General features: G+C 35.1%; 1 protein-coding gene across 1 annotated transcript in view; it reads left to right on the top strand.

Annotated features, from left to right (window-relative positions):
- The window catches only part of RAB21 (RAB21, member RAS oncogene family), a 30,730-nt gene extending 15,016 nt beyond the window's left edge, over positions 1 to 15,714 (top strand). The window contains exons 4-7 of the mRNA XM_019651782.1: positions 1,782 to 1,845; positions 9,419 to 9,473; positions 10,012 to 10,100; positions 13,499 to 15,714. Of these exons, the coding sequence (XP_019507327.1) occupies positions 1,782 to 1,845; positions 9,419 to 9,473; positions 10,012 to 10,100; positions 13,499 to 13,641 (351 nt within the window). The 3' untranslated portion in view covers positions 13,642 to 15,714. The remainder of the gene's footprint in view (positions 1 to 1,781; positions 1,846 to 9,418; positions 9,474 to 10,011; positions 10,101 to 13,498) is intronic.
- The last annotated feature ends 8,093 nt before the right edge of the window (positions 15,715 to 23,807 follow it).

The following is a 23,807-nucleotide window of genomic DNA, read 5'->3' as shown; positions in this document are numbered from 1 at the left end:
CTGCTCCATCTAGTGTCAGTGGAGTCACTCATGCAGCTGCAATGAACTGGGAGTTTGGCTGGGCCTAGACTATCCAAGAAGGCCTGGTTCTCCTTCTTATGGCTTCTCACTCGACCTGGTGTCTAATCCCCTGGTGCTCTTTCCGCATACTCTCTCATCAGTCTGTGTTCTAGCCTAAACTGCTTATAGCACAACTGGATCCCAAATCTATAGATGCCAGGCTTCTTAAGACTTAGGTCTGAAACTGGCATAGCAATACTTCTGCCATGTTCTCTTTGTCAAAGCAAGTTACAAGGCCATGCCAAATTCTAAAGGAGGGGAAATAGACTCTACCTCCTGATTGGCAGAGAATTTGTGACCATCTTTAACTTACCATAGAATGTATGTGGTAATGAAGAGGATGCCTGTGGAGGGGCATCTTATTAGCGGTGAAAAACAAATTTTCTTTTTTAATTGGTTGGATTTTATAGGTTGTGCTATTATATGTACAGAGAGTAGAGTAATAATGCATAATTGGATTCTGGCGTGTTTCCTTTGAAGTGATTAGAATGCACATTTTATACCAGTACTGCCAAATTTTTCTTACGTGAAATCAGCTAGGGGTGGAAGTTAAATGCTTCTCTGAAAACTTTATACATATATGTGAGTGAAACAAAAGGACGGGGCTATGAAAAAGAAAGCTATGGTTCAGTTTTATTACAAAGATGTGGTGCTATTGATTACCTTTGCTTTTATAAAGATTTTGCGTTCCTCTGCATTCTTGCAGAGAATAGGCGTGTGGAACTGTTATATTTGCACCATAGGACTAGATGCACTGTAAGTATTTACCACATATCTAATGTAAGTTTTGTAACTTACAGATGTGTGTGTATTTTTTTAGGAAGGTGTATAAATGCTGTGTAATTTGATCACATACAGAGTAAATTCTGTTACAAAAAATGAAAGGAGGTGTCCAAGTTTGTTCCTTACCTTATTTTATTACAGTCAACATAAGTAAATTATGAGTTCAAAAGGTTAATTTACTTAATTCCAATTTACTTCCAACTGTGCCTACCGCTTTGCTTTATCCGTAGTGAAGTATCAGTTTGTTACTGGAGTCATTGCATACCAGTGGTTCTCCAGGAGGAGGTGACAATGTCTGGAGACATTTTTGGTTGTCCCAACTGGAGGTTGGTACTGATATCAGTGGGCAGGAGGCCAGGGATGCAGGTAGACATCATACGTTGCACAGGAGTGTCCCTCATAACAGAATTACCTGAGTAGTGCCAAGGTTGAAAAAAACCTGTTGTACACTGAGGATAAAAATTTATTTTGACGGTCTTTTTGGTGCCCATATGCATTTTTTCCTTTTAAGTGTGTGATACAGAAGTTCCTATGCCCTCTATTTCAGAAATAATTGGGTTAAGCTCATGCATTCTTACGTCCAAAATGACTCTATACAGTTATCTATTATCAGAGGCTAGAGTTGACATACTTTTGCTCTGGTGAATAACTTTGCTTGAATCCATGGAAGATTTATGAAAATTTGTTATTAGAAGTGCTTCTGTCTGTATCTATATGTAAAAACAGAGAAAAATATTTCCATTGGGTGTTTTTGTGTTTGTGGTTTGCAATGTAATCTGGCAAAAAATGATCCTACAGTGAATCATTCCTGGTATCAACTAAATGTATGGGCTGTTAACCAAATTCTGAGGTATTTTGACACTGTTGAATTTTGGGGTGTTGTAATGGTCGTCATTGTAACAGAATTTGTTTTAATATTAACTCTTTTGTATACACAGGTAAAAAACTGGGTCAAAGAATTACGGAAAATGTTGGGAAATGAAATCTGTTTATGTATAGTAGGTAAGCATCATTACTTTTTAAAAATGTCCTTTGTTTCCTTAATGCTTTTTAAAAGAATAATAAACCCGTAATTCTCATTTTAAAGTTATATGAGAAAAGAAGAAGAATGTCATTTTAATATTTAATATTTTAGAATAATTTAGTATTTGGAAGTGACCCTTGAAGGGATTCAAACCCTGAGCTTTAAGGAATTCCTTGGGCAGCAAGTGGAAAGCTAAACATACAAGGCTTTACATCCCAGCATTGCTTCAATTTGACTTTTAGTGTTTCACCGTAAGATTTTGTTTAGAAAAAACGTTCAGGAACTACTTTAAAATAAAACTAAAACTAAGACTTAAGCTGGCATTCTTGTTCTGTACATTTAACTATGTACATTTTTTAGTTAAGGCTCAAAAATTTGGCTCCAAGGATATAAGTAGGTCATGATACTAGGGTGGAGGAATATTCTTAGTGGATAAAATAATGGAACTTGAGAACTCTCTCTTGGACTTCTGGAATTTTTCTTTGGTTCTTTTTCTTTAGATTATTATTTTTATCATATAATAGCTAATTATTGAGCAATAAAGTATACCAGACACTGAGCTGTGTACTCAGTAGACACTATCTCATGTAATCCTCATAACCCTGTGAGGGCTTTATAGAGGAAACTGAGCCCTGGAGATGCTTAATGACTTGACTAATATCAGGCAGCTATCAGAGATGGAATTAGAACTGAAGTTATCTGACTCCTATGCTTATGTTATCAATCCTTCTGATGAATAGCCTCATGCTGTTTTCTTTCCACATGACTGATAGAGTGAAAATGGCCTGGGAGAACCAGGGGAGTTTTAGTGAGCTTTGTAGAATGAAATGGTCAGCATGGGCAAATTCTGCTTTTAGCCTTAAGAATTTTTGTTTTTAACTTGAGTTTATGATTCCTGCATTTTGTCACCATTAAATACATGATTGGTAAACTTTACAATTCCAGGTCAGGGTGTAGGTCTGGGAGACGAGGCTGAGGAGATGATCTGCTGAGTTTTAGTCTAGATACTGGATGTTAGGCTAGATGTCGGGAATATTTCAGACCAGAGCACTGGAGTAGTCGGCTACGTAGGCGTTTGGGGCCAAAGCTGTAGCTAGTTGTTAGTGAGTTTGGCCTGGTTTTGTGTGGTATATGGGACTTACTGAGAGTGGAAGTGTCCACAATAGATGAATAATGGAAGGTTTGATTATTTGGGATTCTGAGAGAAAGAAATAACTTCCATATACTGAAGAAAGCAAAGAAGCTTCAAGAGCTTGTTTGACCAAGGTTATAAAGTAACATTTAAAAAAATTAGCTGGATAAATAAGCTTATGAATAATTAACTTAAACTGTATATTCTTTATGTTGATATTATATTATAAGAAGGTTTAGAATTATTGGATCTGGTAGCTTACTACCCCAAGTAGGGTCAGATATTCTGCATTTAATGTTATGTAACATTTATTAATGAACAGTATAAGTATAAAAAGCTCTCACTCTCTCTTCTATTGGCAAATGTGATGTGGAATTTTAGTTGTAATTCAGAGTTGGAAGTATTTTGAGAGCCTATCTACCACAAAAAGAAAGTTTCACGAAGCTAATATATCTGTGTAACCAGTACCTTAGAAACCACTCCCCCGCCACCCCCCCAGCCACCACCACCAACCACCACCACCATGCTTCTTTCTCATCCCAACACTATCCAGCTGCCTTCCCCTCACCATCCCCCACGGCCAAACACTATCTTGACTATTTACTGCATGGATTAGTTTTGTTTTTAATTTTATATAATCGGAATCATATAGTATGAACTCTTTTTGTGTCTGGTTTCTTTGGCTTAATATTGTTTTCAAGAATCCTTTATGTTCTTGTATATAGTTGTAGTTCATTTTATTCTCTTTGCCATCTAATACTTTATGCTATGAATATTCCAAAGTTTATCCTTTTGCTGTTGTTGGACATTTGCATTATTTTTTCCAACTATTGATTTTCATTCTATTCTCTATAGTAGTTCAGTGTTTTATTGCTAGTAGTTTTATTTATAGTAGTTCTTCTATTTTATTACTAACTTCAAATAATAATACCTCACAGGATTGTGGTGAAAATTAAATAATGATTTGGAAAACACTTGGCATAAAGAAGGCATTTGACAAATGTTTGTTCCTTTCCCTTTACATAAGACAACTTTTGAAACATTTGAAGCCTACTTGGACGGTTCACCTATAGTCTTGTATTCTTGGTCTTCACATGTTTTTCATTTGGCCTTCCAAAATTTCTGATCATCCTGACTTTTTTCCTAGGTGTATTTCACTGTATAAGTGTGTCTCCTACACTTGATCACTAGAATCCAAACATTGTTGAGCCAGTGTATACTTATATGGCTCTCTCTTTAAAATCCTCACGCTGTCCTCCTACCAACATTGCCTGAGATTGTGTACACTTTTAAGCAGCCATGTCAAGTCAATGTCTTCTTTTACATAGATTATAGTTAACAAAACTCTGAATTCATTTTTTTTTTTTTTAGATTTTTTTGGGGGGGAATTAGGGGAGGAACAGCATTGGGGAATCGGGGAAAGGGAACAGACAAGTTGCTGTCCTTTTGTTCTTCAGTTTAGTTGTGGAGGACGTTGCTTCACTGGCCCATGTTGGTACTGTTATCATTGCACTCTTCTCGGCTAAGGCAGATCGGTTGCCGGCCTTTTGACTGCCGCTTATGCCGGCCGCTGGCTGCTCACGCCGGCTTCCGGCCACTCACGGTAGCTTATGGCAGCCCACTACAGCCTACGCTGTCACTGACGACTCATGGCAGCCCAGCTTCAGGTGGAGCTGTTGTTCACCATCTTAGCTGTAGAGGGCAGTGTCACTGGCCCTCATATGTGGGATCCAAACCAGGCCCTGCTGCTCAGAGCTTGCGCTCCCAAGCCAATTCTTAACCAAGTGAGCTGCTCGGCCCGCCCTGAATTCCTTTTTTGATAAGCATTACTCTTCTGTCAGGCTTTCCCATCTTGTTCTTATATAAGTATTTAAACCTAAGTGTAGGAATTCCAGTTTATATTGCTGAATCTTGTTTGATATAAATGTACCAGCTTTTTCATGTGTAAATTAGTCACTGAGCCTTCTAGGTCCTTATCTAAGCCAGCAACAGAGAACCCCACACTTCACTAGGAGAGACTGTTTTCCCTCTAGGTTTTAGTTAACCTACTGATCAGCACCCTTGGCTGCTGTTGTTCTGTTTGATAGTATTTTGCTATGTTAACATTTGCTAACTTATGTTTGGTAAACAAATATTTATTGTTAAAAGTTACCATTTATTGAGTGCCAGGTACTAATCTAAGAACTGCACATTGATTATTTCATTTAAGCCTCCTGTCAACAAACACTACAAGAAAGTATTGTTGCCATTTCCGTTTGACACGTGAGGAAATGAGCTTACAGAGCTTGATACTTCCCAAAGTACACCGCTAGTTGGAGATAAACCTGGGATTTTAATTCAGGCCAATACCCTTTACTAACACTATATATTGCTTACTATATACCAGGTTTTGGGAATACTATAGTGAATAAGTAAACAAAATTGATAATGTCCTGGTCTTCTCAGAGCTTACTGTGTAGGGAGGGAGAAAAACAAGGAATTATTATATATTATGATAAATGCTATGAAGCGGAAAGTAGTACAAATACAAAGTGCTGTGATAGCGCAAAAGCAAACCTAACGACTAACTAAATTTAGAGGGTGAGGTGTTAAGGGAAGATTTCCTAGAATGTTGGATTAACTAAGTTAGCAAGATGAAGCCAGCAGGGTGGTGGTAGAAAGCATGTTATCTATCAAGGGCTTTAATTCTCTCATAACAATATTGATTTTTGATTTGATGATTCTCTGTGATGAATATGGTTGATATTAATAACTACTCTTTATTGAGCATGCACTATATGCTAAGCTTTTTACATATATCGTATTTTTACACCCACCCCAAAGTTTGTTAGCTATATTTGTACAAAGTGAGACTAAGAGAGGTAAGTAATTTGCCTAAAATCTTACAGTTATGAAGTGAGCCAGGGCTTAAAAACAAGGTGTTTTTTTTCCAGATTTAACCCTCCGTCGGGCACAACTGATGTCACAGATTCATTGCACACATAGATGCCACTATGAAATACGTCTTTACTAAGTCACAAACACGACTGGCGATAGATTATGGTAGAGGGGGAAGATACGGAAGCGATGAGTCACGATATGTTAACTGTTAGATATTTGAAAATTTCTGTGAGGTCAGTTGCGCCCAACGGAGTTAAAAGGCTTTTGAAAGCTTTCCACTAGGCCAGACACCATCCGATCTAAGTAAAAAATGACTCTACCTCTTTATTGCTATTAGGCCATCTGCCCTTAGCAGTGGGTATATCCCTTCCATGTTCTTAATTCAAATATGTACTTTTAAAGAAGATAAAGTTTTTACTATTTTTAATCAGAGTGGCCTTTTTTCTACCTCTGAATAGCTTCAGGCAATTTTTTTTCTAACCTTTCTAGTACTTTACTTTTCAAGTAAGTGCTTATTTGGGGGGTTATCCTTATTTTCAGGTGTTTTAAGCCTATTAGAAAGTTCCCTGTCTAGCTGCTTCAATACTGTAGTATTGAAACGGTTATGAGCCTCAAAGCTTAATCCTTCAGCTGTCTTGCTTTAGAGGAACTAGAAAGGTTTCGATCTTTGCAAAGATATCAGTCACTAACAGGCAGTTTTCTGTGACGCAGTCTGTACTAACCCAGCAATGCTGGGCACTGATTGTTCAAAGAAATAGTAGTTATTTCATACAGGGATTAACATTTTTTTTGTTTAAAATAATAATTAGGTTATTAAAATAGGTATTTTAATGATAACTGGATTTATTAAAGTTAGTTAAGTATAAACGTTACAAAATAATAACACACTAAATAATTCCCCCCAAATAATTCATTTGAGGCAGTAAAGTTATTGTTTACTTTCCCTATCCTCATCTTTTTTTTTTTTTTTAAGATTTTTTTTTTTATTGGTGAATTGGGGGGATGGGAACAGTGCTGGGGAATTGGGGGAAGGGGGACAGACAAGTTGCTGTCATTTTGTTCTTCAGTCTAGTTGTGGAGGATGTTGCTTCACTGGCCCAAGTTGGCACCATCATTGCGCTCTTCCCGGGCGAGGCAGATCAGTCGCCGGCTTCTGGACGGCCGCTCACTGTGGCTGCTGGCCGCTCACGCTGGCTGCTGGCTACACACGGTAGCCCATGGCAACCCAGTGCCACAGGGACTGCAGCCCACGCCGTCGCAGGCGACTCACAGCAGCCCAGCTCCAGGTTGAGCTGTTGTTCAGCATCTTAGCTGTAGAGGGCAGTGTCACTGGCCCTCATATGTGGGATCCGAACCGGAGCCCTCTGGCATCCCAAGCGAGTTCTTAACCATCGCGCCACTCGGCCGGCCCAATCCTCATCTTTTTTTAATAGCTATTTATAACTCGGGTGGAATTTGAAAAAAGAGGCATTAAAGCTCTAGAAAAAGAGCTCACAGCGTTTTAGTTAATTGAAACCCAGTTCTCTTGGCTAACTCAAGGAGACAGTCCTGTTTCGCCTTTTTAAGAATCTTAATAGATATGTATGATATCAGGGGTAGGGGGCTGTGGGTGGGGGGAGGGGGGTTGTCACTTTGTGGGGGGTGAAAAGGATAACTATTGCATTGTTTTGTACACCTGAAACTAATAATAAAATAAAAAATAATAATAATAATTAAAAAAAAGAATCTTGTGCCTCTGTGGGAGCCACCGGCCACTAGGTGGTGCTTTTTGCATTCTTCATAGCATGAAACAACTTGTTTTTCCTGTGGTGACTGTCAAATATATTGGCTGTAATATTTAGCACATTATAAATTTTATTGGAAAGTATCAGGTAGGAAATAAGAACTAAAATGTATCTTCTTGCTGAGGTAGACAAATAACTGTTCAAAGAAGGAAGAGTTCATTACTGAATTTGTTGGTACCCACTGAGGTTTCGTGTAGCTCACCTCCCTCCCTCTCATCCTTAGGCTATGATGGCAAATAGTTGATTGCAGCTGCTCACAATTAGGTGCTCAGATTATTTGATGTCCTTCATAATAGAACCTCTGGGCTTGTACTCAGTTCTAAGCATTGCATTGCATCTTTCATTAGGTGCTTGCTTTGGTGCTTTATCTGAAATTGTCTTCTAGATTCTCTAAGGTCCCAAGAAAAATGATTTGATTTACAAGGTTTTCTTCCCCCCACCCCCCAAGTCATGATAGAAGAAATTAAAATATTTGTTTGAAGTGTCCTTCCTTAGGGTATTTTCCCCCATTCCTAGCTGTTATTTCCGTTACCTTTAGTACTCTGTCCAGCCAACTCTCTGCAACCTCTATCCTATATTTAATAAGGAATCTACATTTTACGGTTTTTTCACTTTTGTTCTGGTGGCTTTTTAGCATAATCTCAGTTTAATTCCCTTGTTTAAGGAGAGCTAAACTTATTTTCAGTAATTTAAAATCTGCATGATGTACTTATTGCGCATATATATATACATATATATATATTTAAATTTTTTTTTTCAATTTCCATTGACATACAATATATTCATTTAAGGTGTACAACATAGTGATTAGACACTTATATACCTTATGAAGTGATCCCACAATAAGTCTAATACCCATCTGACACCATTCATTGTTATTACAATATTATTGACTATATTCGCTATGCTTTACTTTGCATCCTGTGACTGTTTTTATATCTAACAATTTGTATATCTTAATCCCTTCCCCTTTTTCACTCATCCCTTTAACCCACCTCCTATCTCGCAATCATTAATTTGTTCTCTATATCTATGAGTTTGTATCTGTTTTGTTTGTTCATTTATTTTGTTTTCTAGATTCCACATATAAGTGAGATCATATGGTATTTGTCTTTCTCCCTCTGACTTATTCATTTAGCATAATGCTCTCTAGGTCATGATGTGCGTCGCAATATTCAGTTCTCTCATGTTTTTAAAACAAAGAGTACAGTTTCCTCCTCTGTGGTTTAAAGTGCTTAAAAAGCCATACAATTAATGCTTTCTTTAATCAGTTTATATCATCCAGGAAAACAACATACTCTTAGGATCCAATAGGCTAGAGCCTAATATATTTTCATGAACAGTAAGGTAGCCTTGCTTAATTATTGGCTGGCTCTAAGTTGATTGGGGACCATTTATACTTGGCTAAGAATCGTAGGTTTATCCCTAAGTTCCCTAGTGAATCTTAGTCCTTGTTATATCTTAAGTCAAGGAATAGTGCCCATCTCTTTGGAAAAGTTATTTTCTCTGACAGTTGCAGCTTCAGGAGGGCTATGTATTGAACCACTTGAGGGAGGTTGAGGCATTCACCTTGATAGTCATTCAACCCTCATGTCATAGTAGTTGACTTTATAGTTAGTTTTAGGACATTTAAAAGTCTGATGGGGTTTGTATTTTTTTAGGTGACTAAAATGGCAATTGTTTATTTAGAATTGGCTTAATTTTGTTATAAAAATGAATCAATATTAAAGATTGGCATTTGCCTTTTCAAATTAGGTAATAAAATAGACTTGGAAAAGGAGAGACATGTTTCCATTCAAGAAGCAGAATCGTAAGTGTTATCCCCTCCCTCCCAACCCCCCTTTCCCCCCAACAGTCACTCCCCAGTAGAAATCTTTATGGCACAGTGTGCTTTACCATTTAGAGATTACTCAAACCTCTTCATATATATTGAGCTATTGAATTCAGTGAAGCATGTTTACATTGGTAATTTTTAGACTTTCGGCAACATTTAAAGATATTCCACTCTCACTTCTCATTGATTTTAATAAAAAGCATTAAAGGTGATGCAAAAGAAAACTCTCATGATCAAATAGTCAGTGAGTCACAAAAACTTTTAAAGTATTTGGGTTCCAAATTAACTTAAACAAATTTTAAGTCTTGTTATATTTGTGTTCTTATTTAAAATTTAGTTCAATGTGTAGAGATGTTAAATGGCTATATATATAATACTAATTTTACTAAACCTAGGTTATTTAGTAATGTCACTAAAATTGCTACTGTAAAAAAATTCAAATAGCAGTCATGACAAAAACATGAAAAAAATATTTTACATTAGTCACTGATTTTTTTTTGATTTTTTTTTTAAGGTATGCAGAATCTGTGGGAGCAAAACATTATCACACATCAGCCAAACAGAACAAAGGAATTGAGGAACTCTTTCTTGATCTTTGTAAAAGTAGGTATATTCAGATTTAGTATGTTTAGAAATGGCTCTTTTTAAAATATTGCTGATATTTCTAAAGTTTTATTTTATAGTCTCCATTAATGACCACATTAATGATTTGTCACATCTATCAGTACTATTATTTATTTAATATTTTTTCTTTAACTCATTTCTTAACGCTTAAATACCTACTTTAGCTCTATTTCAAGCAATAATTAATGGCTATGAAATCTTATGTGTGTGGTATGTGCTAAATACACATTAAATATAATGCATAACTATTAATAGTAAAAATGGAGGGAGGGAATATAGAGATTAAAACAGATTTGAGAGATGTAACATGTTGCATTGGATGGACCTTATTTGGATCCTGATTTAACAGAGTAGTAAAGAACATTTGTGAGACAATTGGGATTATATGAACACTCACTGGATATTTGGTGATATTAAGAAATGATTGTAGGGACTAGGGGAGGGTGAAATGGCTGAAAGGGGTCAAATATATGGTAACAGAAATTAGACTTTTGGTCATGAGCATGCAATAGAGTATACAGATATTGAATTATAATGTTGTATACCTGAAAATTATATAATGTTATTTATTAACTGATGTTACCTCAATAAAAAAATAAATATACTTTTTTTAAAAAAGAAATTATTGTAAATGTTTTAGTTTTGATTATGGTACTGTGGTTATGCTTTAAAAAAGAGTTCTTATCTTTTAGAGGTTATATTAAAATTATGAATAAAATTGTATCTGGGATTTGATTCAAAATGATGGATGGTAGGGATGCTTGCCAGGTATTGTGTGATGGACATAATGGATTTTCATTGTGCTAGTCTTTCTACCTTTATACATATTTGAAGTTCTCAATATTAAAAATTTTTTTAAAGAGAGAAAGGAAAATGTTTGTTTATATACAACTTTAAAGTAATTTCTCTTATCACCAATAAAATATGCGTACCATACTTTGGAAAACCCTAGTCCATGGAACAATGGATTAAAATGATTTTGTCAAATCATTGAACTTATGGACCTCAGACTCATAAGCATTTGATGAAACTATGGTTTTTCTCTCTAGAAAAATGTACATATACACAAACTTCGGGGTAAGTTTCAGTTCTATGAAAACCTGAAGGTCATTCATAATTCTTCTAGAGTAGTAATTTCTCAGTGAGGCATCAGCATTACTTGAGACTGTGTTAGAAATACAAAATTTGGGGCCCTACCCCAAACCTGAATCAAATTTTCAGGAGGGTGGTACCCAGAATCTGTGTTTTAACAATCTCTCCGTATGATTCGGATGTACACTTAAATTTGAGAATCACTGCTGTATATACCAGTCACTTGGGGATCTTGTTAAAATGGATATTTTGATATAGTGGGTCTGGTGTGGGCCAGAGTTTCTCATTTCTAACAGCACCCAAGTGGTGATGATAATGGTTCTCAGACCACACTTTGAGGACCAAGGTTCTAGATCAGGGTTTAGCAAACTTTTGAGACGGAAGAGCCAATCCTGTCCCTCACAACAATTTAAAAATTATTCGGGAGCCATAAAACAAATGAAATCACCATTATGTGAATAATATCCTTTAAATTTTTTATAAATGAAACTATGATAGTTTTATTTCATTTTCAATTTTACTTCAGAGCTATATGTACTTACCCAAAGAGCCGCATGTGGCTTGCGAGCCGCGGTTTGCCGACCCCTGTTCTAGATCATTTACTTATAAATGCTATCAATCTCACATCTTTAATAAAATTTTTTTTTGAGTATTCTACATGTTTATTTAAAAATAGAGTACAAATTCTAATATGTTTTGTACATTATAAAAACATAAAAAAATAGAAATTTTTAAAGGTTGAGGAAAACTTTAGAAGTTAGAATTTATAACATTTTCTAATTCCATCTCAGTGGATTGTCCCACACACCTCAATCTGGAAACCATTGTTCAAAAGCAGTCTCTGGACTCAAGTTTAAGAACCCTCATTCTATTTTAAGGACTCCCTCTTTTCTTTCCTCACCTTTTCAGATACATATTTTGCAAATATTTACTCTTGTATTTTCATTTTTCTTTACTGTGTCAAGAGCAGAAGTTCTAAATTTTAATGAGGTCCAATTTAATCAGCTTTTTAAAAAAAGATTTTTATTGGGGGATTGGGGGATGCGAATAGCGCTGGGGAATTGGGGGAAGGGGAACAGACAAGTTGCTGTCGTTTTGTTCTTCAGTCTAGTTGTGGAGGACGTTGCTTCACTGGACCAAGTTGGCACCATCATTGCGCTCTTCCCGGGCGAGGCAGATCAGTTGCCGGCTTCTGGACGGCTGCTCACAGCGGCTGCTGGCCTCTTACACTGGCTGCTGGCTACACACGGTAGCCCATGGCAACCCACCGCAGCAGGGGTTGCAGCCTACACCGTCGCCGGCGACTCATGGCAGCCCAGCTCCAAGTCGAGCTGTTGTTCAGCATCTTAGCTGTAGAGGGCAGTGTCACTGGCCCTCATATGTGGGATCCGAACCGGGGCCCTCTGGCATTCCAAGCTAGCTCTTAACCAATGCGCCACTCGGCTGGCTCTAATCAGCTTTGCTTTATGATTTGTGGTTTTTGTATCTTATATGAGAAATCTTTGCCTAACTCAAAGTCACTAAGATTTTCTCCTACAGAATTTTCTAATGTTTTCTTCTAGAAATTTTATGTTTTACATTTAGTCCTGTCACTCATTTTTTGTTAATTTTTGCATGTGATGTTTATTTTTTACACATAAATATCCAGTTCTAGTACTGTTTCTTGAAAAGATTGCCCTTTCTTCATTGAATAATCTTGGCACGTGTGTAAAAAATCAAGTGACCATATATATGGGGGTCTATATACCTGGACTCTGTTTCATTTATCTCTGTATTTCTCCTTTCACCAATATCTGTATTCATTAGAGTAACTTTCTACTATATCTTGAAGTCAGACAGTATGAGTCCTCCAGCTTTATTCTTTCTTATCTGAAACTCTTTTATTCCTTTAAATACAGTTTACTAGTTGAAGAATAAATCTTGTAACCTAAATATCACTTGTACTTGGAACAATTTGGACTTCTTTGACATATTTCTATCATATTTCTAAGATATTTGGAATATCTTAAGGATTATACATATATAGTTGTTTGCTCAAGCAAAACCTTTTTTTCCCCCTATTGATATCACTGTGGTCATTACACATCTGGGCAAATACACTTGCTATTAATTTTTTTAAACTTGCAGGAAAAGCTGTTTAGTAAGCTGAACAAATGTTTATTATATTTAGTTTCCTACTTGGTTTAAAGTCAGAAATGGTTATCATGGTGGTATTATGAAATTAAAGAAAGAGAAAACTGAAAAGATTGTGGTCCTAAATATTTCCTGCTTTCTTGTTCTTACAGGGATGATAGAAACAGCACAGGTGGATGAAAGGGCAAAAGGCAATGGCTCCAGCCCACCGGGAGCTGCAAGGCGAGGTGTACAGATAATCGATGATGAACCTCAGGTCCAGAGCGGCGGCGGAGGGTGCTGTTCTTCTGGATAACTGTTCCCACCTGAGAAACTAAAACAAACTGTGGATCATTGCCCTCAACATGAAGACTGCCATATTCCAAGTCACGTTATTTTACCAATGGAATTATAGAATTAACAGTATTTTAAATTACGTTTATAACACTGCAGAGACCTTAAGTGCTAAACTTAGTGGAGTTTGTGACCAGAGAATTGGCATTTTCTACAAATGTTAACAAAGCAATTACCAATGGCCTTTTTACATATTTTTTTCTTTAATAAGGAATAATATGCATGTAGAAAAGACCTACTTAAAGGCTTCATTTATATTCTTTTAAATCAAATCTTTATTTAATAACTTATATATGTTGTTGGAATGGTATACATTTTGCAGCCCTTTGTATTTTGTGGTAGTTTGAATTGTATCACTTCTAAACAGCAAACTTTTTTTTTTTTTTAATTAGCAGATACCTGAAGTACTATTTTTGCAGGGTTTGCACAGGCCCGTAACTGTCTACTACTTTGATATAATCTATATACATCCTGTATGCTGAGCTGGTAAAATACATTGTAAATTACATATTAAATATTTTATCTGCTTTTACAAGCGCAAGGTGCAAAAATATATATAATAGTCTCATTGATGACTGTAAAGTGATTAACATTTGGTGATAATGCCTAAGCTTTTGACTCTGATATAAAGATCATAGCTCCCCTTCACTTTTGTCTTAACTTGAAAGTGGCGTGTTTAAATTTTCACATATACTTTACTTGAATTATTGCTGTTGTCACATGTTTTTGGCCTCTGTAAGTCCATCCGATGATTGAACAGCAGCATTTGCCTTTTGGTTTGGTTTTGGGTTTTTTTTTTTGGTTTTTTTTTTTAATAAAAGAGATAACTTCAGCCAATTTTGCTTTAGAATGGTTACCTTAGAAGTATTCGAGTGGAGCATGCTGAGTTTCACTTCTGCCACAGCTTTAGTTTTCTTTAGGCTTTATATGAGCTGGGTTCACTGGTGTGAGAAGAGAGGAAGAGGTCCCAGATAGCAGCCACTCAACAAGAATTATTCATACAGCATGTTAGTGGTAGTTATGCTCCTAAGGCAGCACTTTTAGATCCTTTGTGAGCAAGTTGTATTTGTTCAATGCTTGCCAGAAATGAACACAGAAAGTTTCGTTTCATTTTTATAAGAGCTATTCTCCTGAGTTTCTGTGAAGGGAAACATTTCATGTAATGCAGTTATGGCGAACACTGGAAAGATTTATTATAAAATTATATTCTTGTATACTTTGTAAATTAGTCTCATTAGGTTTTTTTCTTAAGCATAGGACTGAACTTAAATTTGTTAATTTTAAAAGAATCAGGCACTGCTCACAGAAGGAACACAAATTGTAGAAAGTAACATAAATTGTTCTTGTTCTAATATATATATTTTTCCATTTCTGTCATGCTTGGAAAACTAGTAAATGTTATGTCTAAGATAAAATGGAATGGTTCCTGGATCTACTTCTTATAAGAAGCAGTAGTATGCAATAAAATTGTTAGCATGAGCAATTAAGAGGACATAAAGAGGTTATAGTTACTAAAGAAGTACTACCATATTTTTAAGGTAATAGCTTAAACTTCCCCAAATGTGTTAAAAGTTGAATGAATTGACACTTTGATGTTATGATGTTAGGATTTTAACTTAGTGTTAATTTAAGGGTTCTGTGAGTCCTCACTTGACCTTTTTAAATTATTGTACTTGTCAAACTCAACACACTGATCTCTATTGTGTGTGTTTGGAGAGGGTGGTGGGTGGGAAAAATCAAGGAAATAAGTTAAACTTGTCTTCTTTTATGAGATGACTGTACTCTGTGTAGTCTCTCGGTTTCTGTGAAGTTAGAGTTTATGCAGGGGTTTGGGGGAGGCAGGGGAATCATGACTACAGATACAGGAAAATTGTGTTTGCCCTCCTGGTTCTTGCAGAGGTAGTAAAGAAAGCCTTGCCATTTCTACTGTTGCAGATGGGAAATAAACTCTTTCCCTTTGGAGTGAAATATGTTTTTTAAACTAATTAGAGATGAACTTGAGCTTTATTCCAAAAAATAAAGTCATAAAGCCTGATCATTGGAGAGTTGTACTCTCAATTTTTGACCCTATAAAGTCCAGATAGGAACCCATGCTCCGGAGTTGCGAGGTGATCATTGGTGGAAAAACCACTCTCCGTATTTTTTCCCTCTACTCTGCTTTGGTTTCTGTGTATCTTTGTTAACCTCAAGCATTTCATTCCTTTTTAAACCTTTAAGCTAACTGAAGCTAATTCAACAATAACAATAGATAACATGGGAGACCTGTCCTTGACCTGAAGCCCGAAAGGTCTTTTGGTAGGAATAGGATGGAAGGGTAGTGAAGGAGGACCAATCAATTGCAGAATGTATACAAAGGGAAGATAAAGAGAGGATAAACCAAGGCTGAGGACATTTTTCTGATACTTTCTTCACCTCTAATATATTTTTTGTGTTCCTGTCCTTATAACTGTGCTACTAGGAAGAAGACACAATTAATGGGTCGTGTATTAAAAGTAGTAGGTAGGTAGAATTGATATATTTTCAACTAGTAAATGTATATATAATTAAAAATTGGCTTAACATAGTCATTAAAAATATTTGAATATTATGTTAAAAGTATACAATTGTTTCTATAATGATGATGGGTATTCTGCTGCTTGTTTGGTGATTATAGAGGAATACTATTGTTTTTAAAAATGTACATTGCAACAATTTGGAGGTAAACAGTAAACCTGAAAAGAGAAAAGCATCACATTACTGGATGAAATACGAGTGTTTGTGTTGTTCTAGGGATACCTCCGGAAAATACCCTAGATCTGTGACCGTTACAGCTACATTGTGAAATGTTTTTTATATTAGCCATATATTATTGGTGATTACTTTTTATTTGGCATTAAAGTAAGAAAGAATATTTCAGTTTTAGCTTTTCAGTAAGAAAAGGCCAACTTTGGGACTAGGGAAGAGAGGGTAGGGAGGAGTGGAATGGAAGTCATGTGGACATGAAACCACAACCTGACAATTTAAAAAATAATTTTGAAAAATATGTTCCTTTTATCACATAGTTTCTAAATAGGACAAGCTATTCATTGTGCCAAATATTTAGAACATTTAAAAAAATCAATTGTTATGCTATTTATTTTCTTTTAATACATAATTTGCAACTTCCTATTATTATAAATGCCACCAAGAGTCTAGATCATTGATCTTATATTATTTCCAGATAATATAATTTACCCTTATAATTACCTCTTATGTTATCTCTAGAAGTGGTTTGATATGTGCCTTTAACTTCTGAAATGTATCTTTTGACTTCTGTTTGCCATTGTAGTTTTTATAGTGTTCTTTATAGTTACAGTACGACAAAGAGGGAATACTTAATTTGGGACCATTTGATGTTGAGATCTAGAAAGGGGTGTAGATAGTAGTGACCGACAGTAGCCTCACAATAATGTCTAAAGATGTAGAGACCGAGTAGGTCTAGGTCCTTAAGTATTCTTTACTAAATTACAAAATGCATTACCTAGATTTTCATAACTAAAAGCTGGGATTCATTGAACATACATGTTGACTTAATTTTGTAGTAGGCATTGATTCTAGTTTGTTGCTATTCTGTAATTTTTATTTTAATCAACCAATACAGTAATGTATTTAGTGTTGTGGGCCAAAATACATGCTACACATATGTCTGACTTTGGTGGCTTTTCCCTTTTCAAGAAAACAAACTAATTACAATTCTGAGCAAATTTACCTAAATGTAAATATTTTAGCATTAATCATATGTAATGAAAAAAATTTAGAAGTACTCTTAAGAGTTTCCAATTTCAAACAAAAATGCTCTGCTTCTAAACAAACATCACTTTAATATATATCTTGTAGCCCTTTAGCACTACTTGTGCTATCTGGGATTTATGTTATCAGCTCTTTTCTGAGAAGCTGAGAATGCTTTTGAGTATTAACCTTTCTACTGCAACATTTTCTCTGCAGTAGATAATGAATATATGGCAAATTAGTGTTACATAGTACACCCAGCAAGAAAACATCTTGTTCTCTTTAGAAGCCTGCACATATTTCCAGATACATCGCATTAAAGCCAAAAGATGGGCCTGCCTGCTTAAATGACCTTTATTCCCACAGTTCTTACCTTGATTTTGATACTTTCTGGTAACTGTATCATCTCTTCATTATCAAATACTCAAGAAAAAGCTAATATGATTTCCTTAAATTTAAACTTATGTAGGGCAATGAGAGAAAGGTGAGGGAGAGCAGGAATAAAGTATAATAATGTTGAAAAATAGACAACAGTGGTATTTGCTAAACTATCTTCTTCAATAGCAAACTATTTTAAGGAAACTATCATATGTAGTATTTCCTAGAAATGTAAAATTTCTTAATTTTGTATTTAATTATCTAAATAAGAATATATTCTAGGAAAAAATAAAAAATACAGCTATTGTGAAAGTGCCCCTGGGTTACCCCTTCCTTCCAAATGGTAACTATTGCTCTCTAGTATATACTCTTCAATTACCTTTTTGCTATGCATTTACATACATATATATTTACCTATAGGAAATACATAGTTTTGTGAGTTTTAAATTTTTACATAAATTGTTTTTACTATTCACTTGTTTTGCAACTTGCTTTTTTCTCTTACCAACATGTCTAGGAGCTCTTAATGTCAATATAACAGTCTTTCATTTTATTTTCTCCCACATCTCTTTGGGTATGTTTTGCCTTTTTTAATAACTTCTGACTCTCCATGAAGCCTTCTCAAAACATATCTGGTCAATTAGGTAGACTTCATTAGAATCACAAAGTTTTAATGTAAACCAGTGTTTACCTTAGAATCAGGGTCTCCATTAAGTATGTGAATCAGGAAATTAGAAAGGCATATGCTTACAATTCATTTAAAGTACATTACTTTTGGACTACTGTTGACTGATTAATATGTAAAATCCAGGAGTTAACTTTAGCAGATTATTTATTCATAATAGGTTTTTATTTGAGGGGAGAAAGAAAAAGAGGAAAGGTATAGTTGATAGGGAAAAAGTACAGGGTAAAATAAAGTCTTTATACAACTCTGTGTAGTTATGTAACATGACTTCATGCTACCAAAAATTTAAACTCTGATCTGTGCCTTTAATAATAGAGGGAAAAATGAAAGTTCTTTTTCAGATCTCCCTTTCTTCACCATCCCACATACCTCTTTAGAGGTAACCATTATTAACAGTTTGGAGTGTGTCTATATCTCTGTCATATAAATGTTTTTTATTTATATTTGAGCTTTATATGTTTTCAGTTCCCTGAAAGCAACTTACACCTTATGTCAAATTCCATCCTCAATCAACTGACCAACTTAACCAAGAACAAACCAGATTTCCACTTCTTTAAAGAAAGTTAAATCAGTCATGACAGCTCTTGAACTGGAAGCTAACTCCTGACCCTGAAGATGTTTTATGTTTATCACAAATTAAGCTTAAAGAATAACCATAGCATTCTGGGAAAGTCCAATCAAATTATTGGTTTCTATCCACTGTGGAAATAGGGCTGGGAAAGAGTGCAAGTCCAAGCTCCTTAATACCCATGTAATTTGGAGTTGGGCTCATTCTCTTGGCATGTTTTCCTGTTTGGGGGACATTGCAATGTCCCTAACAATTACCTTAGATACTTCTCTATTGTCAAGGCTGTAACTTAACATGTTATGTTAATGCTGTGACATAAAGTTAAATGTGTGTGTCCCAGAACAACATGTATTCATATTTAATGAAAGCAATTCAGAAAGGAATTGAAGCACAACTTCCTCTGATTTTGTTAATAACTATTTCCAGATGATCTTTTTAAAATGTATAAACACATTCTGCTTATGACTATTCTATCAATTTCACTCATTTACTGAGAGCTGCTGTGTGCCCAGTTCTCTTTGTAGTTACAGCTTAAAATTGGGGAACTAATAACCATTGCCCATAGTCCAGATGTAAGTAGTTTTATCTGTGGATATGACGTCAGCTAATCACACATGTTTACTTCCTGTATTTGATCAGATATGTACCAGTCAAACTTTTGGGGGGAGGTAATTAAAATGACAATAGTCAAAGTTGGTAGTGAATTTGAAGTAAAGCTGGATGGAATGATTTTGAGTCTTGCAAATAATTTTCAAACCAGATTAAAATAGAATAACTTGTTTTCTAGCTTCAAGGGGACAATTAAGTGATTCTCAAGCCCAAATTGCTTTTCCAAATTTTGTGGTAGTGAAGAAACCAGATGCCTTTTGCTTATTTAGACAGCTGCTCTTTTCTTTAAACTAGAAAAAAACGCACTTAAAAAGCAGTCATCTTGTTTTCCTTGCTTTTGACAGATGTCATCTTGTCACCAGACAGTAACCCAGGACACAATCCATTATTGGGTTATAGGCCCATTTGGAGGCTGTAACACAGTATACGTTGTAAATTTCTAAATAGTTTCCAATTTGAGAATATGGGTCCTCTTTTTTTTTTTTTAACCTGAAAATGAAGACATTGGCCAGAAAGATAGCTTAACGAATATCTGAATTTTCTGCTAATGTTTCCAGTAACTTGTAAGGTTATATATATATATATATATATATATATATATATATATATATATATATATATATAGGTAAGTATATTATTTAAAGGTAACAAATTATCTAGATCCCTTCTTGACCCGTTTGGGAGAAAATAGAGTGAAATCATTGTTAAACTATTTCATGAGCCAATTATCAAGAAGTAGTTTCTTTATTTGCATTAATTCATCCACATTAATTTACAAAAGGTGAATAATTTGAATGACTTAGCGACTGTTCTTCAAAGTGTAAAAGCCCTTGTAAAGGAAAAACTATATAGAAGAGCAAATGCTTTGAAAATGACGGGCTGTCTCCAGGGTGACAATCCTCTTGTCCAAAAGCTGTAAAATATAAAAACTCCACCTTCTCTCTGTCGAATCCCATATTGATCTTTTCAAGTCTGAAAATGTTCTTTAACTGAAGTGGCATGAGTAGCTCCTCCCCTTCAAAGATTTTAAGGCTAACAATAATGGCACAAAAATGTGATCCGATATGGCATTTAATTTACTGAGTACTGATCTTTGGTATGTTGCTTTGAGGCTGGTGTTTGATAGTCCTAATTCCTCAACTTTTGGTTCACTGCTTTGCCAGAACTATGGCAGTATTGCTGCCTCTTGCAATCAAAAATTTAAAAAATTATTAGCTGGATGTAGAATTATCTGCATAGTAATCATGTGCTATAAAAGCACAGTCTGGAATGTTTGACAGGGATGTGATTCTTAAAAATGAGGGGGAGATTTCCTTAAATGCAGAAATAAGAGTGTAGTGTTAATTGAAAGTTTCATTCAATCTGGTAAGTGACTTTTATTTGTCCTTTTTTATTGATAGTGAATCCTGGGAATATGGGTGGGTATAATTAGAGAAATAAAAATTGATTTGTGCTTTAGAATATTAAAAGCCAAGAATCCAAAAATAGCCATTTAAATATATATTGTCAAAGGATCACAGTATTTGTAGTGGTGCTAAAGAAAAGAAAAGCTTGCATTATCTGGAGATGTCCCTAGCCTATAATGACTTATGCTGACATTATTTTAAAGTAAGTTTTATCATCATCAGGAAAGATTGAGATAGTAGGTTCTGTGACCTTTAGTTACTAAGGGTAACTAATATCTTTTTCAGAGTCAGCCCTCCCCTCCCCCGGCCTCAAATCTCCCTTTCTCTCATCAGTAAATTTCACAGGAGCTTCTTAGCTGTTTGGCATTTGTATGATGAATTTCAGATTTTTCTTATGCCACAGTTTGTGCTAATGCTGTCTTGAATTCCCTTAACATCTTGCTCTTGGCCTTTTTGAAGCTGATTTGGGCATGTTCTCTTTTGAAAACACTTGAACTAGAGAACTTGAGTTCTTCACCACCATTTGTGCCCTCGTGTTGAAAACAGTAGAAGTTAGTGTTCCAAAATTCTTAACCTTTGACAGAAATTTTTAGAAAATGTAAGTTTTTAGCTTCTTCAGTTCTTCAAGATAATTTTGCTGTTCTGTTTTTGCTTTCTGGTTGCTTTGCAATATATTTCATGGGCTACTCAAAGCAAATCATTACACTTACCATATTAACTCAAATGAATTTTTATGCCATTTTAATGTACATAACAAGAAATGCTGAAAGGAACCTCTGTAGGTGCTTGATGGGGCATGCCAAATGAGAATTAAACAGCGAATGGATTGGAAAATAAGCAAAATATAAAATAACCTTGAATCATGATCTCAGGTTGTCACTTAACACTGATTTACCTTGTAGATGGATCTTCTTTCCCAAATAATTAAAACAATTAATTGCTCTGTTTTCATTTGAACGTTACATCCTGCTGCTATTGTGAACTCATTGGTTAGACCTCTAAATCTCCATTATCTGACTTTGATGGTAATCTTAAAATACTAGCACGTCTGAAAATGTATGCCTCATTTTTTGAGAGTTGGGAGTGTGGTATGTACACAGTCAATATAACATCCCAGGGATATAGATCCAAGGAAGAATTAGCTACTGGAGTAGCGACAGAACCTCATGAGGTCTGAGAAGAGCATTACAGTTAGGCTACGGGATAGCGTCTCATGGTCCTGTGAGGAAAATCTGCAAATATTTATCCATTTTCCTGGGCAGTTTTAAGAACTGTTTTTTGTCTGTGCTTTACTGAATTTTTATCTTACTTACTCTAGCGCACAGTTGTTCTAGCTTTACTTCACCTTATGAAAGTTTAACTTAGAGTTTTTACCACGCTTGAAAATGGCCTGGGGAAGAAACATCCACTTTATGAAGTACAACTTCTGATTCAATGTAGTGTTTTTAAGATGACATATGACTGATTTAGCCTTCCTAGGTAGGTAACTGCAGTAGTTTGGAAATATTTTAACATAAGATCCCTAAAATAAGCAGACTGAGTTTCTTGTATAGTTTATAGAATTTAATCTTCTGTTTCATGCATGTAAATATGTTCGGTTTGGATCTATTTGATTTTAAGCTTTGGTGGCCATGTCTCCTCACATACCTAATGTATGTAGTTTTTAAATAAAATCATACATAGCTTTAGGAAAACTGCTATGGACAATGTATGAATATCACCAAGAATATTTAGCAAACTTGAAACTAAAAATTTTAATTTTGCTTTTGAAATTTCATGTGTAAATCCAAGGGAAAAAACTTATAAGCTAAAAGGTCTACTTTGTTGCAAAATACGTATGTGACACTTTAAAAAATTTTATTGTGAGAGGAGAAAAGAATTAGATTCTATGACTAGACAGAACTGATTAATCTCCTTTTATAAGAAAATTCGTGGGGCCTGACATACGTGGTATGAATGAATCCAGCAGATTCAGAATTAGCAGGCACGTTGTGTTTCTATTTTCATACAGGGGTTAATCATGAACCTTTCTGTGCAGAGCATGTTACTGGTGCTCTGAAAGATATACAAAATGTACTTATGTCCTGAAGGAACTTAAAAAGCCTAAGGGGAGAATTAACAGATGTGAGGGAATGTACAGACATTCAAAATGGAGGAGGAGGCAAAATTCGTATTTGTATAAGTTGCAAAGTTTAAGAGTCAACTGAAAGTATCCTAAAACTAATAATGTCATTGGCTATAAAATTAGTCACAGAAATTAAAAGCTTTCACTTATATAAACAACAGCCAGTTAAAAGATATAATGGAAGAAAAGTCCCCTTTTAAATTAAGAACAAAGGAGAGAATATACCTAGGAATAAGCAAGATGCAAGACACAAAAATAAAATTTTCTATTTCTCCTGAAAAAGTTCAGACGTATGGAAAGGCATATATTCTTGGATAGGAAGACTTAATGTCATATACGCGCCAGTTCTTTGTAACTATAAATATAATGCAATTTCAATAAAAATATCAGGATTTTCTAACACTAGGAAGTTGATTCCAAAGTTCCTATGAGAAGCAGGATTAGCTAGGAAAGCTCTGAAAAAGCAATGAAGGCAGACTGGTCTTATGAAATATTAAAATAGAAAACTCCAGTAATTAAAGCGGTTTGGTCCTGGCATATGACTAGACATATCATCAGAACAATTAAAAGACCAAATATAAATCCAGATACGGGAATTTAGTACAGGATA

Source organism: Hipposideros armiger, unplaced genomic scaffold (assembly GCF_001890085.2).
Source record: "Hipposideros armiger isolate ML-2016 unplaced genomic scaffold, ASM189008v1 scaffold_166, whole genome shotgun sequence".
NCBI lineage: Eukaryota > Metazoa > Chordata > Mammalia > Chiroptera > Hipposideridae > Hipposideros > Hipposideros armiger.
Note: the sequence above shows the minus strand (reverse complement) of the source record. Positions and strands in the feature narration are given on the sequence as shown.